Here is a 23,661-nt window from a genome sequence, read left to right as displayed (position 1 = left end):
TATTTACATATTTATTTTCATTTAAATGCGTGCGCGGAATACGCCGTCCCCATTTAGTTTTACTAATATTAACTTTCAAATAACCAATTATATTTATTTATTTCCGGCTGTGGCAAGATTTACCTGCTTTATAACCAGATTTTATAGTTTATATAATTTAATCATGGTTATTACAAAGATAGAATGGAATGTTCATCAAATGACGAAACCCAATTCTTCCTCCGTTCATTTTAGATTAGTCTAACCGATAACTATTCTAGTTACCATCAATAAACTCAAAAGATACTTTATTGTAATTTAAACTTTCGGTCCTTCCTCGCTTTTGCATTCATTTGTTTATGAAAGAGATGGACTATATTAATGACACAATGTACTATATTTGTCTATTTGTGTTATCATTTTATTACCTATAAATTATTGTATAAAATAAAAAATAAGTATAAATATATGCTTTCATTTTTTCCCTTTTTCTTTTGCCGCCTCAATTTCCCCACTTCATGCAAACTGTCTGCTGCTCACCGTTCTGACAGTTTTTTTTTGCCAAAAAAGTAAATTTCTGCTTTACCTCGCAGCAATTCCCAATTATAATTATCTAAAAGTAAGATTTTCTTATTTATATTCGACCTTTTAGCTTTTAATCCAGCTGGACTTCTGGCATTTTTTTTTTCTTTCTTCCTTTGATCTTCAAAAATCTTAAAAATATTATATTATATATATTTATATTAAAAAGGTGAGCAAATAAAATAAAGTTATATTTTTAGTACAATAGAATTTTTTTTTACAAGTTTTACAAGTAAATATTGTGAATAAATTACTGTCAAACATGTTTGCATAAATTAGGTAACATTTTACAAAATATACGTTCAATAAACCCACGTTAAAATTTAAATGCCCGATTTCGGTTAATAGACCAATAATAATTTATTGCTTTACAGAAACCGTTGCTTCGTGTTTCGTTTGACACTTTTCTGTGTATAGTAAATCTATCCCGCCAAAAAAATTTATTATTATAACTAATTTTCCGCTAATAATATTCCTCCAAATTTTTATACTAAAGGTTATACTAAAGGAAAAAATTGACTAATAAAAAAAAATCAAAAAAGGTACGTGACTGCGTGTTTAATTTTTTATTTATTTATTTTTTTTTTATACTTTTTTTTTTACCTTTCTTCCCCTTTACACCTTTTCCCCTGAGAGATTGTCAATTCGTTCCCTCATTATTTGAGTTTTCAGTCAGTTAAAAAGAAAGCTTGCTGGGAACTCGTTATTTTATATTTTGTTTTGACTCTCTCCACCGTTTATTCTATTATTTATTTTATTTTTTTATTTTTTTATTTTTTTTTCTTTATCCCTCATTCCCAAAACCTTTTTCCCAACAATAAGACTAAAAAAAGTTAATAATATAAAAAAAAAATCGTATATATATATTTCTTTCTCGATAAACCTCTAAAAAGTAATATATTTTTTAATAATAACTAAGGGAAAAAAAATCATTATTTTTTTTTTAAACATAGAAAAACGAACAATTTTTTTTCTTTTTAAGTCACATTTTATAAATTTTTTTTTTCCTTTCCCCTTTTATAATTTTATTATATACCTTTCGGAAAAAAAAATATATATATATATAATATTTTATTTTATTTTTATCAGACGGTCTCAAACAAACTTAAGCACCCTCTATTTCGAAAACTTCACACTACCCACAATATAACGCACGCACACTTTTAAAAAAAGTAGTTGCTCTACTACTTTTATAACTATTTTCACAGGTAAAGTTTCATATGTACATATTTTTCAAACTTTAATTTTTTTTTTTTGTTTCCTTTTTTATTTTTCAATTGCTTTCGTGTACAATATTTTTTTTTTTTTGTACACTTTTTCTTTATGATTTTTTTTTTCGCTCTTCGATCATTTAAATTATGAAAAGTATGATTCACAAGAGTATCATAAGAATAAAGCAGAATCATCTGCAGTCTATACTTAAATAATCAATTTGATACAACATCCGGCAGGGAACATCTCTCTCTTAGATTGATCTGCATATATGTCTTATCAATTATGGATATATGCACATATGGATTGGCTAAATTAAAAGGTTTAGTGGCGTGTCTTTCAACCGTTCTTCTCCATGTATGATGATGCTGTATGATGTTGTAGTCCATCAAATCAAGGACCTTTTAGAAAAAAAAAAGGTTTATAACTTGTGAGAAAAAAAATGATTATATATAGAGCGATAAGAAAACATAAAAACAATCAAAAAAAAAATTATTATTTTTCTTTTAAAAAAAAAAAAAAATTATCAATTCCTCAATTAAAAATCATTTTTTTATTTATTTATTATTTTTTTTAAAAAAAAAACTCAAAATTCTTTACGTTTTATTTCAATTTCGAACTTTTGAAACATGGTTGAACAACAACAACAGACAAGTAGTGTTCCACTTTCATCGCAAATTCCTCCGAGCCAAGAAAAACCGTCCCAAGAAGAATACGAGTCATCCCCTTCCGAAACAACTGAAGTTATTTCAACAACTGATATTACAGAGACAGAAACAGAAGAAATAGTTTCACCTGTTGTTGAAGAAACTTCTGAATCGGAAAAAGTAATTGAAGAAACTTCCGAATCGGAAAAAGTAACTGAAGAAACTTCTAAATCGGAAATAGTAGTTGAAGATACTTCTGAACCGGAAAAAGTAACTGAAAAAACTTTTGAATCTGAACAAGTAGCCGAAGGAATTTCTGAATCAGAACAAGTAATAGTAAATAATATAAATAACGAACAACAAGAAGAAAAAGGTGTAAATAATAAAGAAACTGAATATAGTAGTGTTACGGACGACAATATTGAAGAACCTCTTAATATTGAATCTGCTCAACTTGAAATTTCTAATATTCTAAATAACACTACAAATATTGAAGATAATCAAGAGACAAAAGAAGCTTCACCTTTATTAACTTACGTTGCCGATAACAAACTGGATTCCTTAGCACAAACATCAATACCTTCACAAGAAGGAACGGCTACTATGTCATTACAACATTTAGAATATGAAATTGTACATGTAACAGGATGGGATGATAATTATCCACCACATCAACTTTTACCAAAAGACAATAAAAATTTATCAAAAGAAGGAAGTATTAAACATGGAAAGGGATGGCAATCGGAAAGGTAAAATATTTAAATTTTGTGATTATTATTGTTCGTGTAACAAGTCATGTAACACGGGTTCACAAGTACACAAAGTTATTTAAGACACGTGATTACCATCGAAGAAATGTTACATTTTTATATTTGAATTTAGAGAATTTAGGGGAATTTTAAAATTTTATTATTAACTAATTTTCTCTCTTTTTTTTATCCGAACTTTTTTAATCATTCCGATCCAACTTGATCATGTGATTATATTATTTTATATTTTTTTTATTAAAAAATTAATATATTATAAAGATATTGTAAATACCCACAAGAAATAATATTGCAAGTATCATGTGGAGCAGCTAGAATTCGAAAATTACAAATATTATCGCATCATTATAAAATTGCAACAAAATTAGATATATATGTTGGGTCTGTACAGCAAAGAAAAGAAATGGTGGGAATGGAAGACATATATACTGGAGGTAGCAATAATGAAAATAGGACATTATCCAAGTTATCCTGGGATAAACTTCCAAAAATGATAGATAATGATGGTATAAATCCAGATGATGATGAAGAGTCATCAATATCTTCAGAAGACAATGAATATGAAATAGTGAAACCCGATAATAGACCTTATATCCTATTTAAACGACTAGGGTACGCGCTTTAAATTTATCATGTGAAAAAATGTCGTAACATAATAGGAAGAAATTTTTTTTAAAATGTTATTATTATTGAATTTATAGATATTGTGCCCTTGATAGCAACGAACGAGCAAATTATAAAGCTCGAGAATTAAAATCCGTTCGTCTTGATACTGAATGCGAATATATAAGATTGGTCGCTCGTCGTTGTTATTCAAATCATTTAAATCAATACAATCAGGTAAATAATTAAGTAAATTGATTTTTGGTTATAAAAAAATCCCTAAGGAAAAAATTATTTTATTTCTTAATTATAGGTTGGTATAGTAGGAATAGCCGTCATGGGTGAACCAGCGGATTATTTACTTGCAGGTGAAAGTCAAAAAATCCCTATCGAGGTATGTTACTACTTTAATAATATAATTCTCAATTAAAACTTGATATTAACTTTTATGTATCTTAAATATCTTTTTTTTTAGCATGCTGACGAAGGTCTGTCACGTGTAGCTTCGCCCGAGACATGTATCGTCCCCTTCGTCCAAGATATTGCACCCAATGATCAAAGAAATTTCACATCATTGTATTCTATTCTTCCCAACTCATCATTATCAGTGCCAAATAACAATACTACCACCCCATCACCCAATAATAACCAAACGATCAAAAACAACAATCCGGTAACCGCCAATGATTTTTTGTCAAATGGCGAGGAGACGGAAAAATTGCTAGCTGCGTTTGGCAGAGCAAAACAGGCTGCGGTGAAAGGCAAGCTATTTGAATATTTTAAAAGTGCAGCTTAAAATAATTATTCTATACTAACCTTTTTTTTACTATTTTTATAGTGGAAGATTTCAACTTGGCAAAAGTTTTGAAATATTGTACAGAATTAGTTAAAAAGGTAAAATTCGTATGAATAAATAAATTTTTAAATAAAATTATTCTAATAAATACTAATTTATTATAAAATTTGCTTTGTTTTCAAGACTTCTGAAGAAGTTTGCAATTTTGAAGAATTAAAAAAGAAAGCCGTTGAAGAGGAAGACTTTGACAATGCTGACAAATATAAGGCAAGTTATTCAATATATGATTTATATTTTTTATTATTTATATTTCAACACCATTAACATTATTATTATTTTACTAAACAATAGCGTGAAATAGAAGAAATTAGAGGAGAAGTTCGCGTAATTTTATCTGACGAAGGTTTAGATTTGGATGAATCGGGAGAGGTCATTATATCTGATCCATCATTACAAGACATTATAGGATTAGCGGATGATGTTGAGGTGAGTCGCAGATGTCGCTTTCCGCGAAAAGTAAAATTTGGAAGACGTGTAAATATATAGAAATTCAAAAAAAAAAGAGGTTGACCTTATAAATCTTTCGGAATGATACGGATATTTGACTGGTCAAAAATCTTGTATTGTCCTGTTGAACGGGGTTATTGTAATATATAACTAGTATATATTTAGTATGTAAATTTGTAAAATAGTTTATATCGAATTTATAGGGTCAAACTAAAAATGTATCAATTATATAACTGTAGAATATTAGAACATTAGTTGTAGAATAGTTTTTTTTTTCTTTTTTGTGTTCGATATGTATTCGACGGCTTACTTAAATTATTTAAAATATGATAAATACTTTGTTATATCGAGTATGGTTTATATAGAAATTTATTTTTATTGTAAAGGTTAAGTGTAGTAATAGTTTCTTGTTTTTTTAGAATGGATCATCTGACGTAACTGGTGTACTTTCTGGAAATGAACACCAGCTTCAGCAAAATTATTTATTTGCAACCACTGCATATGTTTCAAAAAGCCGAACAAGCAGCAATGCATCATTAGACCGATCTGGTGCGCGTGCTCCAGAACCAATGTTTCCGTCAATGCAAAAAAGCCGAACAAGCAGTGATGCATCAGTAAACCGATTTTTAGGTAGTTATAACAATTACACGTATGATCAACAACAAGAATTTTCAGCACCTACTACACCTACTCATTCAACAACCCCTTTACCTTGGACACCGTTTGTAGATGATAGACCTATGACGGCTTATATCTCAAGAGAAGAAGAATATCCAGAATATCCACCAAAAGATGAATTTACCGAAAACGGTCCTATATTATCAGATCTAGCAAGATCCGCCTTTGCATTATCAATTCCATACTTTGGAGATAATGTTATTGTGCGCCTATTGTCCAAGGACTCTATACTAAAAGAATCTGCTATAGCAGATGTTATTAAAAGAATTGATATTGATGGCGAAGGTTTGCATGTTGAAGGTCTTGATAAAGTAAGTTAATGTTTGTTGAATTAATAATGTTTGATTTAATAAATATTTATTGTTGAATAAAATATTTATATTTATGTATATTTTTTTTTTTATTAGGTTTCATTAGTTAAAGCAACTTATCAAATTATGCAAGAGGCTTTGGATGATAACAATGAAGAGTTATCATTACAAGTTTTAATCCTTTGGAAGAAAATACTCAGTAAGTTTAAAATATAAATACATATATTTCATATATTTCATATGTTATTTGAATTTGTATATTTATTTTATTTTATTTATATAATTAATTTTATTATAGGATTTGGCACTCATTATCAAATTCCCAATATGTCAACATGGAAATTTGTTGAAAATCTCTATGAATTATTGTTCAGCAAAGTAGCGGATCCAAATGAACGCGTAAAACAAAATTCTACTGAATTGTTTATCTTATTAGCCAAGACTTATCGAACACCGACTCAATCAGTATTATCAATAGTTCTCAAACCAGCAAAAACATCTTCACAATCATTAAAAAGAGCAAAACCTACAGTTGAGCTTATAATTCGATTGGTAGAAGAATTTGGAGTTGTTGTAATTCCAAAAGGAAAATTTGATAAAGATAACAAATTAAGTCTTGACGTGAGTATTTAATAACAATATCTTAAACTTTTTTTTTTTAAAAAAAAAAATAACAATAATTTTGAATGAAGCACTTATTAATAATTATATAAATTAATTTAATTTTAATTAGGCTGTTATGGATTTAGCAGTATCTTATTTAAATAATAGTCATACCGATGTTCAAGATTCTGCTGTAAAACTTGTATTTGAAGTTATTAAACGTATTGGTAGAGTAGAAGTTGCACAATACCTTACAGATGTTCAACCTTCGTCATTAGAAAGTATTTTGAATCTCCTTAAAGAATGGGAAGCAACAGGAAAAGTTGCAGGTAAATTATTTGAAAATATATATATATATATATAATTATTATGTTAAATGAAACTTTTTTGTATTCATATATTTATTTATTTTGTCACCCTCACTATTTTATAGGAGAGCCTTCACCACCTACCTCACCAAAACAAAACCCCAATGCAGAAGAAAATTTCGAAGTAGATGAGGAATTACTACAAAAACCATTAGCAAAACGTGGAACAGTTAATAGATTAGAACAGCAATTAATGGAAGTACGACATATGATGAATAATACCAATCATAAAATGAAGGATGAATACGATGATTACCATGTTAATGCTACAAAAGCATACCATCAAGAACTCGATGAAGAGGAATTAGCATTAGCAGCTGAAGAAGAACGATTAGCTGCGGAACTTGAAGCAGAGGAAGAACAACTCCGTAAAGAAGAATTAGCTCAAAAAGATAAGGCTGCTGCTGCTCCTACTAAGAAAACCCCAGCAGCTCGTGGAAGTAAATCAGCAGCTCCTAGCAAATCTGCTCCAGCGAAGAAATCTAAAGATGATAGTAAAGCTGCATCAAGTAAGAAAACTTCGGCATCAAAATCATCCGCCGCTAGTTCTAAAGCTAAACCAGAATCCCGAAGAGGGTCAACAGATGATAAATCAGCAACAAAAGGTGGAAGAAAAAATTCTGTTAATGCGAGTAAGTTTTTTTTTAATAAAAAAAGTCATATTTTCTACCGCTTTTATAGACCGGAAAAGATTTATTTATATTGTTAATTTATTAATTGTTTTTTTTCCTTTACAGCGCAAAATAAAATAACAGCAGAGCCTGAAAAAATAACTGACGAGACTGATGAATCAAAAGGTGATAGGTAAGTATTGTTCGTGATATTGATAACGGACTTTACGATATCTATTTTATTCTAATATATATTATTTTTTTTATCTTTAGACATTGTATTTTCTGCGATGAACACGATGATAGATTCACTGAAGACAATTTAGTTACTCATTATTGGAACGACTGTCCTGTATTGACCAATTGTCGTTTATGTAATATTGTAAGTTGAAATGAAAAATTACTCTGTGTTAAAATAACAGAAACTTATCTGAATTAATTTATTTTGTAGATTCTTGAAATTTCCACTCTTGATGACCATATGTTGAATGATTGTGATAAGAGTAAATTCGTTAAACAATGTCCTCGCTGTCGCGAAGTCATCGAAGCTGATGATTACCTTGAACACATGGCAAAACAAGCTTGTATGGTTATTCGACAAGATATTGTTCGTTGTCCTCTTTGTAAAACAGTTGTTAAGCCCGCGACAGAACAAGGTTGGAAGTCACATCTTTTAGATGAAAGTGGTTGCACAAAGAACCGTAGAAAATCAAGACCACAAGTTGCTACTTCAATGGTCAAAGAGATGGAAGCTGCAGCAACAGCAGAAAATCGTGAGAAAAAATCAACATCAACAACCAAATCATCTTCCACATCAAAAGCTCCCACTCGTAAACCAACTGCTGCAAGCAAAGATAAACCAAAGAAAGCGTCAACAACCAAAGTTTCAAAGGTTAAGAAATAATTTAATTTTTTTAAAAATTTTTTAACAATGTATTTTAGGTATTAAAAAAAAAAAAAAAACTTTTTATGATTTAAGAGAATGAACATGAATTTTTTAGATCACCTTTAATTCAATTTTCACAAAAAAAAAAAAAGATATTTTAGTTTAGTTTTCGTGTTCTTCCCAAATTGTTTTTATTGTTTAAAACTTTTCTTTTATAAAAAGAAATAGCAAAACAAAAAATGAACTTTAATTAAAAAAAAAAAAAGTATTTTTTTATGTTTCTAATTATTACTGCCACTATTAATTTACAATTTATTTTGCATACGGGATTTTCACCCCCCTTTTATTTTTTACTCGAAATATACATTTTATTTGTTTTTCTTTCTTACAAAACACTGAAAATTTGCATTTTTTTTCATTATTTTCCAATTGTAATATTCTTTTCAATTTTTCATGATACTTTTGCATATTCCTTTTGCATATTCCTTTTGCATTTTTTTTTTTGTTGGAATATTTTTCAGTTTTTGTTTAATAATTAAGCATTTATTTTTCCTTTTTTCCATTTTATTTTTATCATATCTTATCTATTTCACATTATATCATTATCAATTTTTATGTATTTTTTTTATGGTTTTTTTTCTTTTATTTTTTTATATTTATAATTTTTATGGATGAAAAATTTTGAAACCTGAATGCTTTTATTCTTTTTTTTTTTAAAAAAAAAAAGAGAGAACAATTAGGGACAATTTCAATAATCTAGGAATTTTTTTTTCTTAAAAAAAGGTAAAAAATTTAATAGCAGCTCTCTGAAAAATACATATATATAATTAATATATATGTATATATATATTATTAAAATATATATTTTCTGATTTTAAGTGTTTTTAAAAAAAAAATCAACAAATAAAATAAAAAAAACCAGGATAGTAAGGTTTTTTCGTCATTTTAAATGCGTATCGTTAGTGTACAAATGTATAAATTTTTTTTAGAATTTTAGTGACAACCTTATATAAATTTTTTTTTTTTTAAATAAAAAAGAAAAAGAAAAACGAAAATTGACAACTATTTATAATCTCTGCCATTAATGCTATGAACAAGTTCGGTCAGATGTCGATTGTTACCCATGGTACTTGCTATTTGACAACTTGATCGTAACCAGCTCTTTTGTTGGTTTTGATCGTTTTGTAGCTTACCATCCTTCAATTCTCTGAGAAAATACGTGAAATAAATAGACAACCCGATTAAAAATGCCTTGAGAGTGCTACGAAAAGGTGTAGAGTAGTGCCCCGTGGTGAGTAGAGTATAACGAGGATGTGACATTATACTCAAGTGATAAATAAACACCTCGGCCCAGCGGTTTGGCTGGGTGTCTATTCATCACTTGCGTATGTTTCTCACCCTTTATGTTACACACTGCCAAATGTCACAATACTCTACTCACCACGGGGGCCCTACTCTCAGTGTGTAAGATCTGAACCAAAAGTCATGTGCACAAGTTGATAGATTTATTACTAAATTAAGAAATCATAACAAATCCTTATCTAAAATTGCCTTTTTTATATATAATTTATCTATTTTTAGTAATAATTTGTGCACATTTTTTGTTGTGTAACTGTGCACACTTAAAAACTAATATGCACATATGCACCTTGTGCACATAGATTTTACACACTACGGCTACTCTACACCATTTCGTCTTACCGCTAAATTTATGGTAAAAAAACAACAATTTTACCCCATTTGTTTATTATCTCAATTGCGTTACATGATCATCTTTGTTACAACCGATAAAATGGAACTATATCAAAAAAAAAAAAAAAAATTACATTCTGAGCGAAATCATTATGAAGTCTAATGGGTCTTGATTTCTAAGTTTTTAACGTGACAATATAGTTGTAAGAAATTGAACTTTTGTTTATACCACAATTTAAAAAAAAAAAAATTTAAATAAAATCTTATCATTATTTGATTATAAAGTTAGGTGAAATTTATTATTCTAAAATGGGAGGGTGAAAAACTTTTGTGACAAACATGTTACAATTTTTTTTTTTTTGAAAAATAAAATAAATAATACATAAATTTTAAATATTTACACGTGATGGCACCCAATCATTTCCGTAATAGGTTTAAATATAAATAAACGACTTTTAAGGTTGATTCCACAAATCGATAATGTGTTGAGCGGTTGGTTCGAAGAAAGATGATTGAATGGGTGGTTGAACGTGAACGGATTGTTCATGGAAAGATGAAACGGCGTGATGACACATTTTTTTGATGTAATGAGGCATAAATTTTGCCGATTTTTGATCAAAAAAAGATTTCAGACAACTGATCTATCAGAATCGCATCCTAGCTTTTATGAGAAAGTTATTGAATACACTATTAAACTATGGAAGGATATGGAATCTTACTGGAATAATCTTGGAGAAAATAGTGAATTGGATCTTAAAAACTAGATAATGAAGTAATGTTTAAAGTCTTAATTGAAATAAAAATTAATTTTGTCGATTCTTATTAAAGAAATCTTTCTATAACTGAAAAAGAAAAGTGTAAAATTGAAGAATGTGAGAATCTTACTAAATCGCTTGAAATATTTGACAGAGGATTAAATTATTTTTCAGCTTTTACTAAGCTTGTTCTCTATATTCCATTTACTCAGGGATAACAATTTACAGCGAAGCATCGGTATTGTATGAGTATGCAATTATAATTATTGTTTTCATAATACTGTATTTGCAATTTCACTATTTGTTCACTTTTTCCTGTTCATTAGCATCAGATTGAATAGCAAAATTTTAATTACAGGTATTAAATCAATACATAGATTATTTTTTTTTTTAATAAGAACTGGTCTTAAGAACTAAGAAAGTTATTTAACCAAGTACATTAATGTTTAGTATTTAAATTTTATTATATTTAAATGTCTCTAAATATTTTTTAACAATAATATTATAAATCTCTTTTTTTTGTATAAAATTTTAATATACCGTAAATTTGAAATTAAATATCATTACGCGATGTATAATTATCATGTGATAATATCAGTAATTGATTGGTTATTATGTTCACTATGATTATGTATAATAAACTACATTACGAGATTTCACACAAAATAATAGTTCTATTTTGTAATTCTATCTTAAAATTATTTCATTATACTTTTTAAAATAATTTTCTAATTCATTCAGTCGTTCTAATCTCGTATTCTAGTTTCATAAACTCTTTATGTAAATTTAAATCATAATCTATTAACTCGTTTTTAAATTTCTAATATAGTAGTTCTAATTTCAGCAAAATGACCCTTTAAATCATTTTAAAGCTTTTAATTATAAAATTTTTATGACTTTAATCTTCATTATTTCTAAGCATTTCTTGCATAATTTATGATAATGCTTGTTAGTTTCTTTGCACTTAATAGTTGTACATGCAGGATAAAATAATTTATTTATACAATTGTTTGTGATATTTGAACATGAAAACAAAATGAATTCATTTTAAAGTAAATAATAATTAAATCTAGGTCATTTTATTCATATTATTAAGTTCATAAATTATATTTAAAACATATTATTCTATTGGGATATTTCTAAACAATAATTATATTTTGGTATTATTGAAGAGTAAGGAATCTCCCAAAATTTTATCTACAGCACATGAAAAAATTTTTTACATGCAGTAACATACTAACATTGCATCGCATAAAAGTTTGAAGGCAAGTGGGCTATGAATTTTACGTAGTGACTGGCGGGCGCAAATTTTCCAGTGTGTCGTGTAAAATAATAAATTTCGTTGTAATCTCTATATTTGGTTTGTGTCATGTATAATTAGGGATGGTAAAGTCCTAGGTCCTGGACCTAAAGACCTGGTCCCAGGACCTAGTCTGCAGATCTTTGTCCAAATTTTGGGACCAGTTCCTAAAAAATCCTAGCCAATAAAGTATCAATATATATTAGATAGAAATCAAACATTAAATATACAGGTCATAAGAGATCTATATAAAATTATATAATTAAAATCATATAAAAAAAGTGAGTTACGATATTGCGATTCATATTTTTATATTAAAATCATATAAAAAGGTGAATCGCAATACTGCAATTCACTTTTTTTATATAAAAATCAATATAAAAAGGTGAATCGCAATAATATATATATATATATCTGCAACTCACTTTTTTTTATATAAAATCAATATAAAAAAGTGAATCGCAATAATATATATATATATATCTGCAACTCACTTTTTTTTTATATAAAATCAATATAAAAAAGTGAATTCCAATACCGCAACTCACTTTTTTATATAGAATCAATATAAAAAAGTGAATCCCAATACTCCAACTCCCTTTTTTTATATTTAGTTATCACTAGATCCATAAATTCTATAAATAACTTGGTTCAGGATCAGGTCCTGGGACTAGGTCCGTTCAATAGGACTTATAGGTCCCGGGACCAGGACCGGACCAGGACCGACCTAACCATCCCTAACTATATGATTAAGAAATATTTCAAATGAGATTTAATTGTTCGAATCGCCCCAATAAAAAAAATAGCTAAAACAAATTTAGATAATACAACGAAATTGATTATGCATATTATACCGCCAGCCGTGATGATAATCAGAATATTACTAACTTACCGTATAATATGCATAATCAATTTCGTTGTATTCTCTAAATTTGCTTTGGCTATTTTTTTTATTGGGGCGATTCGAACAATTAAACCTCATTTGAAATATTTCTTAATCATACAGTATTAAATACAATATTTACATATAGTCTGTATTTATTAACTATATGTATATTATTAACAAACAATTTAATTTATCTAATGAGTATTAATAATTTAATCGGTGTGTTCGGTTGTGTGTTCGATATAAATATCGGCATTTTTCAAATATTTTTCATATCTAAAAATGACAAAAATAGTTTTAATGTAAAATTATGCGTGTATACTTCAAGTTCTCATAATTTTTTATGTGTTCATAGTGTGTTCGTGTGTTCGGTGTGTTCGACAAACAAAGAAACCCATTATGTACGACAGAACAAGGCAATCATAAATATTATGTAATGAGTCTAATCATTGTGACACTGATAATTTGGCGTAATTTCTTTTCTGTAATAGGAACTTCTAAATAAAAAAATTGCTCGTGATTCTGCACTTGAATAACTTTAATTCTAATAAAATTTTTAGATAGAAATCTTGCTGAATAACAGGCTATGTCGCGCAGTCATAGCAATAAATTATTTATAAAAAAGAAAATTTTTGTTAAATTGTTAAATTCACTTAAATAAAAAAAAAAATTTTTTTTTTTATTACACTATATCATGGCAAAAGAAATCAAAAATATTCTATTGGTTGGCAGAACAGGTGCTGGCAAATCAACCTTGGCTAATGTGATAAGTGGAACAAAGTATTTTGAGGCAAGTGCAAGTAGTGTTAGTGTAACTAAAGAAGCAAAAGCAAAAGAATTTACAAGAAATCAAATAAATTATCGAGTAATAGATACTGTCGGTTTTCAAGACACAACACTGGATGAAAAGGAAGAATTATTAGCTGAATTCAGAAAGGAGGTTGACAATTATATTTGTGAAGGCATATTACAAATTCTACTTGTAGTAGATAAAAGATTTACTAAGAACGAAATAGATGATTTTAGGTGGTTTAGTTCCTATCTTTTTGATGATAAAGTTTTTGATTATACTACTATTGTACGGACACATTTTCCTGATTTTGAAGATGGTAATGCGTGTAAAAGTGATACTGAAGCATTAATTAAATCCAGTAAAGATAAATATAAAGATATTGAGAAAATGCTATCAGAAGGAAGAATTATTCATGTAGATAATTCTCATGCTGAAAAGAGTCGAAATAAGTTGTTTGAATACATGTTGGAAAAAGAATGCATGATGAATAATTATAAGCCAATGACTTCAAAAAGCATAAAGAATAAATTCAACTCGCTGAAAAAAGAAATTGGTTCGTTATTAACTAAACTTGGCTTAACTAAAATTGGCTACAGTATTAAGAATTATTTCAATGGATTTTTTTCATCTAATTCACCTGATGAGAAACAATTGCTTTCAAAGAAATTGGAGGAATTAATTGAGTTGAAGGAAAAAATAGAGGCGGGAAAACTAGTAAATAAGGATTTAGAAGAAAGGGATTCGAAATTATCTGAGTCTATTAGTAAATTTAAGGATAGACTAGATGATGAAGAAAAAGAATATTTGGATAGGTTGCTTAATGTTCAGAAGGAAATTTCCAAGGCTGATTTGGGAGGTTATTCGAGTGAAGAGGAATCAGAATTAAAAAAATTAAAAAATGAATTAGGAACTTTAAAAAGGAAACTAGCGGGCCAATTATCTAAAATTGAAATCAATAATTTATTAGAAGAAAAGGAATGGATTACAAGATCACTAATTTTATCTGGAGAACTAGAAATAAATGAAAGAAAACAACTTCAACAAGAGATTATTAAATACTCTACAATTATTGGATTAAAAGATATCGATATTAGAAGTAAAAGTAGTGTAGAGGAATTATTACGCGAGGAGCAGCTATTAAAGAAATTCAAACTTAAAAATGATGATGATTCCATTTCATCTGTGGAGGGTGATGATAATTCTATAAGTTTTAAAGAATGGAATAAGATTGATTTGACTATGAGGATTGGAGAAAAAACTCTTAAGTTGAAACAGTTAAAGGAGAATATAAGTTTTGATAACGAAGCCCAAATTTTATTGGAAATGCTATTAAGTACTCAGGAAAAGGTTTCAAAGGTTGGTAATGTTGGAGCTATGCAAGAAAAAAAAGATTTGCAACAAAAATTGAAGGCAAAAGGTGGTTTTAATAGGTTGGTTAACATTTTAAATAAAAATGAAGAAATTATCAAATTGAAGAATCAAGTATATGAACGGAAAAAATCACCATCATCAAAATATTTAAGTATACAACAATATTTGGACCAATTATATCCAACCGAGGAAAATAAAAGAAGAGTAGAAGAGATTGCAATTGATTTTTATGAAAATCCTATTGAAGGCATTGTCGGAGGGAAATTGAATTTACAAAAATATCCTAATTTAAAGAGACTGATAATTGATGGTGAATATTTGAAAAGCAAATTGACTGAGTTGAATGTGAGTGGTTGTTCTAATTTGGAATTATTGCATTGTATAGAAAATAAGTTGATTTCCTTGAAATTAATGAATAACAAAAACCTAAAAAAAATAACCCTAGCTTATAATCATTTAAATGCCATTAGTTTTTTAAAAAATATTCCTTATCCTCGAAAGCTTGTTCATTTGGATATTTCCAACAATAATATCCAAAATAATGGCTTAGAGTTTTTGAAAGATTTTGTAAACTTAGAGGTTCTATCTTTAGGGAATTATAATGAAAATTTTTCCAATAACTTTACAGGTTCATTTGTATCTTTGAAAAAATTAACTAAATTAAAGGAATTACATATTAAAGATTCTGGTATTATAGGGATAGATGGGTATGTTAATCCAGCAAAGGTGAAAATAGGATAATATGATGCTGTTTTTCTACTCCTGTATGTAGTATTGGTGATTTTTTTATACCTTTTTTTATATTTTTTTTTCGAGGCGACAATCATGTCATAAAGTCATAATGGTTGTTAGGGAGGTGCTATATAGATAATCTAGGTTATTGTAATAGTTTCACATTTTATTTTTTTATAAAGAGCAGAAAAACGATTAATGATAGCATTCAGGATCAAGTGAAAGTTCAAATTATTAACTAAATCCTTTTTTTTAAAAGATAGTGAGTTAAGGAAGTTGATAATATTATAGTTTGATTTTTTTATTTTTTATTTATTTTGATATGCTGTATATTTATTTATTAGAACTCTATTGTCTGTTATCATATATAGCGATAGTAACCAATTTTCTTTTTAATTAGGATGATTTATTACTCGATTTGACATACCTTATACAATATTTTAGTAAATATTATATATTTATGTCTGTTTTAAATGTATGTAAAATATTACAATTTTATTCGCATTAACGAATAACGATAAACTTTAATTAGAACAATGCATTGTGTGATATAATCGAACATTTTCTATTCGTCAATATAAACTCCATGAATAAAATTTTTAAATTTATATTTAAAATATTTTATACAGTAGATGAAACATAAATACATAAATCCTACTATGATATTGTATAAGGTATGTCAAATTGGATTTTACGAAATCGATCGAAACGACTAAAAACAGATCGGTTATTCGGTTACATGTCCTCTTTTTATTTTACAGATTACAAAAAATCGTACATAGTAGATCCTAAAAAATTTCATTTTAACGTAGTTCAGAAGGTCTAGTATCAGCCATCAGGCACAATGAGTGGGCACAGCCATTAACGTTTGCGTGCACTCCACCTCGCTTTGAAGTTAAACTTGAGGTCATTTACTATGCTCGTGATAATCACTTTTCGTAAGTGATCGACGTGCCAGTACCAAATGTCATCGGCTCGATTTAAGTCTAATTTCGGTCGATGCGAATTACATAGCATCGAGTAGAATTATAACTTCATTATGTGAGTTTTTACGTAATCATGACTTCTTTTTCACTTTGACTCGTGTATGATGAGCCGCGGGACAAAAAATTAAAAAATTATGAATTTATCGAACTAATTCTTCAATTATCAGATGTTTAATTATACAGTGCGTAACTTCTATAATCGACAAGTGACAAAAATTTATTAAAACATAAAAAAATTCAAACTAAATTTAAAATTTTATCCAATAAAAATGATAACTACCAGATAATTTTTTATATAAATAAATATTTAAAAAGTTATATCGATTCAATTTTACTATAAAATTAAAAATTGTGACTATGAAAAATTTGTACAATGATACAATTTCTATATTAATAGATCTCTGATAGTTGTCAAAACAACAAGAAAAAAACTGCAGGGACTTGCTCAAAACATTAAAACTGGATAATAATGTTTTTGAATCAGATTTTTCTCAATCAGATTTTGATTTCTCTGAAAATGAAGATAGCATTTATAATGAGATGTTTAAAATACATAGTCCCAAATTCTCAATTATAATTGGCTTATTAATTATCATGTGATGATTTGATTAAATTTTCATTAAAAAAAAGTTTATATATAAAAAGTTTATCACGTGATCAGGACGTAATTTTATTGGTAAGTATATAAATTCTTTACCCTTTTAAAAGTCAACCAATCAGATGTCACGATTTTATATATAACCTTTTTTTATTAATAAACAATACAATATCGTAAGTTACAAAAAAAAAGATTGGTTAATAATATAGCGTTGTCCTTGCGCGTAAATAATATATTTCAGTTATATATTTCCCACGATACAAATAAACTTATGGCTTACTTTTTATTTTTATTTTTAATCACCGAAAAAATTATAGATTTTTCTTAATACGCAAAAAAAAAAATAAAAAAATATTTTTAATTTAATTAAACAGGAGGAAAATCCCTGTCTATAAATCTAAAAACTTTTTTTCATAATTAATGATTTTGTAAATATAATTTAACAGTAAAAAGAATATATATCAGATATATTTTTTTTTTAGTTATCCGAAAAGTGAATACTAAAAAATCGAACAAAGTAGGGGCGTGCCGCAGGGAGATGCTCAAAATGAGTGAACTCTAATCATCTAATCATCCATTAAATTTATCTTTCGCTAACTTCGCTAACATATATTTTATTTACAAGGGATTTTAAAATAAAAAATATATTACAATTTACAACAAGTACGGAATAAATTCGCTAGTAAGTTGGTTATTATGCTATTTTAAATGGCGTCACACAATATAAATTAATATTTTTTAATAGAAATAGCATAATTTTTAATATAAATTTAAGGTTTGAATTAGCCCAGTTGGATATAAAACGTATTCATAGCCGACAATAAAATTCATTTTAAATTTTAATATAACAATATATTTGCTTATAGTTAATAGAGAATATGATAATAACCCAATATACAGTATATTAAAAAATAAAATAACTATTAAACAGTACTGTAATAAAGAAGATTTTTGGTTTAAATATTAGGTATTTTATTATTAACACACAAAATGGCCTCGTAACTTTGCTAATAAAGTCATGTTCTTAATCTTAATATGCTTTTTTTAAGTACAGAATAGTTAAAGCCACACATCTAATTGGATGTGAAATATAATACAATGGTATTTATAAATCATATAACCTCGTTTTCAATTAAAGGAACGAAACAGTCAAAACTCTGTTTGTCATCTTGTCATTAGATAAAATTTCAAAAGAAAATTTGGCCAAGTTAAAGAAAGTGCGAAAACGTCAAGAAGATCACTTCAGGAAATAACAGCCTCAGATATTTGGGCCTGATATCGCTTCAAATCTTTTTAAATAAATGATTTAATTTGTATATATTCGCATCAATAAATTCATTATTGTAACATTAAAATTTTTAACTCATTGTTTATTATTATAAAAAAAATTCCTTAATTATTATAACTTGATATAGTTTTGATTACAGCGCAAAGGATTTAGCAAAATTCCTACCAGAGTTTAGGAGTTATGCGCTTGCACGTGATAGCGTTAATGTTAACTCCAGCCAGTTTGCACGTTAATACCACTGTACAGTACATTAAGAAACCCCCATTTTCATATTCTATTAAAGACGACAGGATCCTATTTGGCTGCATAAAATTCATCGATTTGTATATATGATAGAAAACAATTATATATCACCTGTCAGATAACGTGATACTAATAATGCGTGCTACGCCTATATCGAAACGGAAAATTTTAATCTTGGTGTGGGAAAGATTTGTTAATTAATATGATATAAATAGTAAACATTTTATAATAGTGTTTAAATAATATTTAAGATATTTAGAACGTCTAAGCTATCATATCCGAACGCCATACTGAAGAAATACTATACAAATGTATCTGGAATGGATTCGTGATTCTCGCGATTACGCGTTTTAAAACAAAGAATTATTTTGCAGTTTCTCGCGATTGTCACTATTAAGTGCTATCAAATTTTTATTGTTCTTCTGTCGAGCCTGACACCAGTGATAATACAATATTTGTTGAGGCCGAATCATCTTATTAGAATTTAGAATTGAGCGAAATTTTTTTTTCATAAGTTTAACAAATTAAAAAAATTGTTTACATTATAATATTCTTTGTACCTGCTGTATATAATAAAAATTTCTTCTTTTTTTTTAAAAAAAAAATAATAATTGCAACATTTTTAAAAAAGAGAGTTCAAGGTTTAAAAAGTACAGATTTTTCAAAAGCTTTTATTACATTAAGGAAAAAAAAAGGAAAAAATTAAATGCAAAAAAATTATTATTTTTTTTTCTCTGATTATATACTTTTTGACTTTAGCAATTTCCTTTAAATTTTATTCAAATGTTATGTGATATAAACTTACTTTAGAAAATATAGCATTCAAAACTTGATATAAGTTACATAAATATAGTTATTGGCAGAATTCATGTTAAAATCACATTATTAAGTTTAAAAATTGGATTACCAAAACCAATCAACCTTTGATTCAATTAAAACATTATTTTAAACAATTTTTGTATAAACAACAACTTTATTATAAAAGAAATAATATTATAAGTTCATATATTTTTGCTGTTTTATATATTAATCGCTAAAGTTATTTTTAAAATTATTGCTAAAAGATTCATTCAAATCTTTATTTGATTGAAATGACGTACGAATGTTATCAGCATTCTGCATATAAATAGCAGGTGGTACTGATGAGGAAGAATAAGAATGGCTGTCACTTCTGAAATTTTGATCAGTCGGTTTCCGGTATGGATTCATTCTATTTACAACACGATTTTTCAAGGTTGAAGAATAATTACATTTAGTTCTATGTTGGTTCTGATCGTTTTGTATTCTGACAACAATTTCCAGTTCAATTTTAAAGATTTGATTCTGAGAAGAATCAAGTGTCTTTGAAATCTTTGGATTGGAAAATTCCGTATTAGTTTTATATAGTGGTGGTGCAGGTGTTACGAAGTCAATATGTTCACGTTGTGAGTTATAATATTGTGTAGTAGGAGTGGAAGTGGATTGCTGCCCATCATTATTTTGAACGTAATCGCTAGTGGAGTTCAACTCGTTTTCATAATAAGTTTGCTTCAAAGGTTCATCAAAATATTCATATTCGTGTTCATTAGGGTAAGACATTTGTGATGATAATTTGTTTATTAAAATATAAGAAAATTTTACTTTTTGATTAATGAGATATTTTATTTCATAAAATTAGTTTTTTTTTTCTTTGATAGAGGACGCGTGAGTTGCTTTATATAAGTTTTTTTTACATAGTCATTTACCAGCACATGTGAGTGATGTGACTTAATTAGACATTAGAATAAGGTTTTTCTGAACAATATTATTTTTATACATAAATAATTTTTTCTTATTCTCTTTGAAATAGCATATAAAATCTATTCTAAATTTGCCGGATCCGAAAGATTCCTTGTAAAACCGGAAAGATTTTTTAGATCCAGAATTTTTTTTGGATATGACATATTAGATTTCCGGGAAATTTTATTAGTACCGGAATATATCACTTTTTTTTTAAGCAAATCCGGAATTTTTAATTATTCCGGATTATTCCGGTATTTTCAGCTTTGAAATAATTTAGAATAGATAAGTGTGACTTTTTAATTAGAACCGAAATTTTTCTATCTTTAGTAAACTAGATTTCATCTCAATTTACCTGACCTATGAATTATCCAAGGAAAAAGCTCTTATCAAATTCTTTTTTTTTCACCTGGATTTTGATAACACCTTTTTTTCCCCTTGTCTAAGCATTGATAAGATTTTTAGCCTTGATTATCCCAATGCATCAAAGCTTTTTGATCTCCGGCGTACTAAGATTATTTTTAAGATAAGAGACGCGGTCATATATTAAGATTATACTATTTTGGAAAAATTAATTAAACACAGCATTTTGACCAGTTGCCATATAAATATTATTTATCGTTAGATTCTTCTAATCATTTGAATTTGTGGAGAAAATTACATAATACATAATAAACTGTCAAATCTTGATAATCTAAAAATGATCGGACCGTAATGTTTTTACCCCGTCTTATCATTTACTTAATTAATCAAATACTGATAATGTAACTTATTTTACCGAATGTTTCCGTTACAAAATAAGATAATTATGTTTACACATTTAGAAGATTAAACTGAAAATAACAACAAATACAATCTTACCAAAAAAAATCATACTACTTTCACAATAAGACAAATAATACATCAATGAGTTACATGATATGTAAAAAAAAAGGAAAGATCCGATTCTCTTCGGGAATCAAAGTTTGCTCTAAAGATTTTAATAAGCTCGAACATCTAAACTGTCACATCCAAATGTACATTGAAAAAAAGATAATATAAATGTCACTGGAATTCCAACTTTGAGAAAGACTCGTTTGTATCATTATCGATTGATGCCCATGTCGGTTGTGTACCTGCCAATTGAGTAAATAAAATGTTATTATCGTGAAAAATTAGGATGAATGTTCTCCCATATTGTAGATGCAAAGTGCTGAGACAAATACAGAAGTAAAATTTTTTTTTGAGCAATAACTCTTTAAAACTTCTCTTACTTCTATATTAAACCAAGGTTTCCCGAGATCCATAAAAAAAATTTACATCTATGTAATAATTTCATTTTTACTTACTCTTATCTTTTCTTTTAAATAATACTTTGTTCGTATTCATAGTATTTTTTTCATCTTTTGTTTGTACCATCTAATAATTGCTTTATTGAATCTATAGGTAACTTTGATTAAATAAATAATTATCCAAATGGAATTTAAATAATTTTAAAGTTCAGTGTTTTTCTTATTAGTAATATGCTGTTCACCTGTTCATGTGTTCATAGTGAAATTACCCAAAAGTTGAAAGAAAATCTTTAAAAACCCTCCACCAAATCTTATTTTTGGAAAAAAAAAACGCACCAAATATTTTTTTTTTTTAAAAAAAAAAACTAAAAAAAAAATAGACATTAGACATTGGAATTATCACGAAGAAAAAAAAAACATTTCAAATTTAATATGTAATTGAATTTAATATAATATTTTAATATTAAAATATTTATTTCAGATTCGATTTCTCATTTTTGCAAGCACTTGTATGTAACTTTTAAGCTTTAGTAATTTCTTTTTGAATATGCATACTTATTAAATATTTTTCCTCTCGCAAATTTTACAATATTTAAAAGATTGAAATGGTGAAATCATTGTAACAACCGGTTTCATTACATTAAATCTTTATATCCTATAAATAAGGATAAAAAGGTTCAAGTTATACTGATTAGTTATATTACAACTATCATATAAACATATCATTTTCATACTAATTTCTTTATCACACAGGAAAAATTTAGATTTCAGAATTCATATTAAAATCGCGTTATAAGTTAAAAAAAACACTATTAACTTGCTGTTATAATTTAAATATGAAAATATGTATTATATATTATCAGTTTATCATATATTACTCAATAGTTTACAGATTTTATCCAAGGTCAAATAGCCTCTTTCGTGATGATACCTATTCGTTATTATTTTCGCAATGAACATATTGATTTCTTTTTTGGAATAGAAACTTCCATACTGATTATTTGTAGAAGTAGTTGAAGTGGATGGATGTTGTCCATTATTATTTTGGACAGTAACATTTGTGTATGGAATGATAAAAAGAATTCAGAATAGATTCGTAAAGACTTGAACGTATTGAATGTGTTCTTATTTTAAGAGAAATTATATAATTTTCTTAATGGTTAGCAAGTTTATTATTATAATCACGATGTTAAATAATATGAAATTAAAAAATGGAAATGTTCTTCAGACAAAGACTGATATCAGAAAAAATGGCTGAATAAAAATACTTATTTGTCGAAATGAGATATCTTTTTAGATGATATAACAAATTATTGTTCGAAAGCAAGTGAATATATAAACATTTGTGTCAAAATCAAGTAATGTCCTGACCTATTTATCTCTATCGTTATTTAGATAAAAAGCTTAACATACGTAAATTTTTGAACCGCCTACCTCA

At 27.2% G+C, this 23,661-nt stretch overlaps 4 protein-coding genes across 4 annotated transcripts; 2 read left to right on the top strand and 2 right to left on the bottom strand.

The window, feature by feature from the left end:
- Positions 1-232: 232 nt before the first annotated feature.
- OCT59_020586 (uncharacterized protein) lies at positions 233-847 on the bottom strand (the record flags this gene model as incomplete). Its single annotated transcript, XM_066149284.1, has 3 exons — positions 233-407; positions 566-692; positions 824-847. 3 exons carry the CDS (start codon positions 845-847, stop codon positions 358-360), a joined length of 201 nt encoding a protein of 66 aa, XP_065990207.1. The 3' UTR covers positions 233-357.
- Positions 848-1,341: 494 nt separating this feature from the next.
- OCT59_020585 (uncharacterized protein) lies at positions 1,342-9,497 on the top strand. Its single transcript, XM_066149283.1, has 19 exons — positions 1,342-1,453; positions 1,651-1,769; positions 2,424-3,169; positions 3,449-3,799; positions 3,889-4,027; positions 4,104-4,184; positions 4,266-4,551; positions 4,629-4,684; positions 4,770-4,853; positions 4,938-5,072; positions 5,513-5,723; positions 5,823-6,082; positions 6,179-6,281; positions 6,381-6,703; positions 6,816-7,014; positions 7,119-7,685; positions 7,791-7,857; positions 7,938-8,046; positions 8,116-9,497. The coding sequence occupies exons 3-19, from the start codon at positions 3,024-3,026 to the stop codon at positions 8,566-8,568; spliced, it is 3,570 nt and encodes a 1,189-aa protein (XP_065990206.1). The 5' UTR covers positions 1,342-1,453; positions 1,651-1,769; positions 2,424-3,023; the 3' UTR covers positions 8,569-9,497.
- Positions 9,498-13,877: 4,380 nt separating this feature from the next.
- OCT59_020584 (uncharacterized protein) lies at positions 13,878-16,088 on the top strand (the record flags this gene model as incomplete). Its single annotated transcript, XM_066149282.1, has 1 exon — positions 13,878-16,088. One exon carries the CDS (start codon positions 13,878-13,880, stop codon positions 16,086-16,088), a length of 2,211 nt encoding a protein of 736 aa, XP_065990205.1.
- Positions 16,089-20,220: 4,132 nt separating this feature from the next.
- Positions 20,221-20,772, bottom strand: OCT59_020583 (uncharacterized protein; the record flags this gene model as incomplete). Its single annotated transcript, XM_025329370.1, has 1 exon — positions 20,221-20,772. One exon carries the CDS (start codon positions 20,770-20,772, stop codon positions 20,221-20,223), a length of 552 nt encoding a protein of 183 aa, XP_025171454.1.
- Between the last annotated feature and the right edge of the window lie 2,889 nt (positions 20,773-23,661).

The sequence above is a fragment of the Rhizophagus irregularis genome, chromosome 3, assembly GCF_026210795.1.
Source record: "Rhizophagus irregularis chromosome 3, complete sequence".
Lineage (NCBI taxonomy): Eukaryota > Fungi > Glomeromycota > Glomeromycetes > Glomerales > Glomeraceae > Rhizophagus > Rhizophagus irregularis.
The sequence above is the reverse complement of the archived record's forward strand: the minus strand, read 5'-3'. Positions and strand labels throughout refer to the sequence as shown.

Coding starts and splice junctions, on each gene's coding strand:
- OCT59_020585 (XM_066149283.1), top strand. CDS start 3,024: ATGTCATTACAACATTTAGAATATGAAATTGTACATGTAACAGGATGG. Junction 3,170..3,448: donor AAGGGATGGCAATCGGAAAG/GTAAAATATTTA, acceptor TATATTATAAAG/ATATTGTAAATACCCACAAG. Junction 4,185..4,265: donor GTCAAAAAATCCCTATCGAG/GTATGTTACTAC, acceptor CTTTTTTTTTAG/CATGCTGACGAAGGTCTGTC.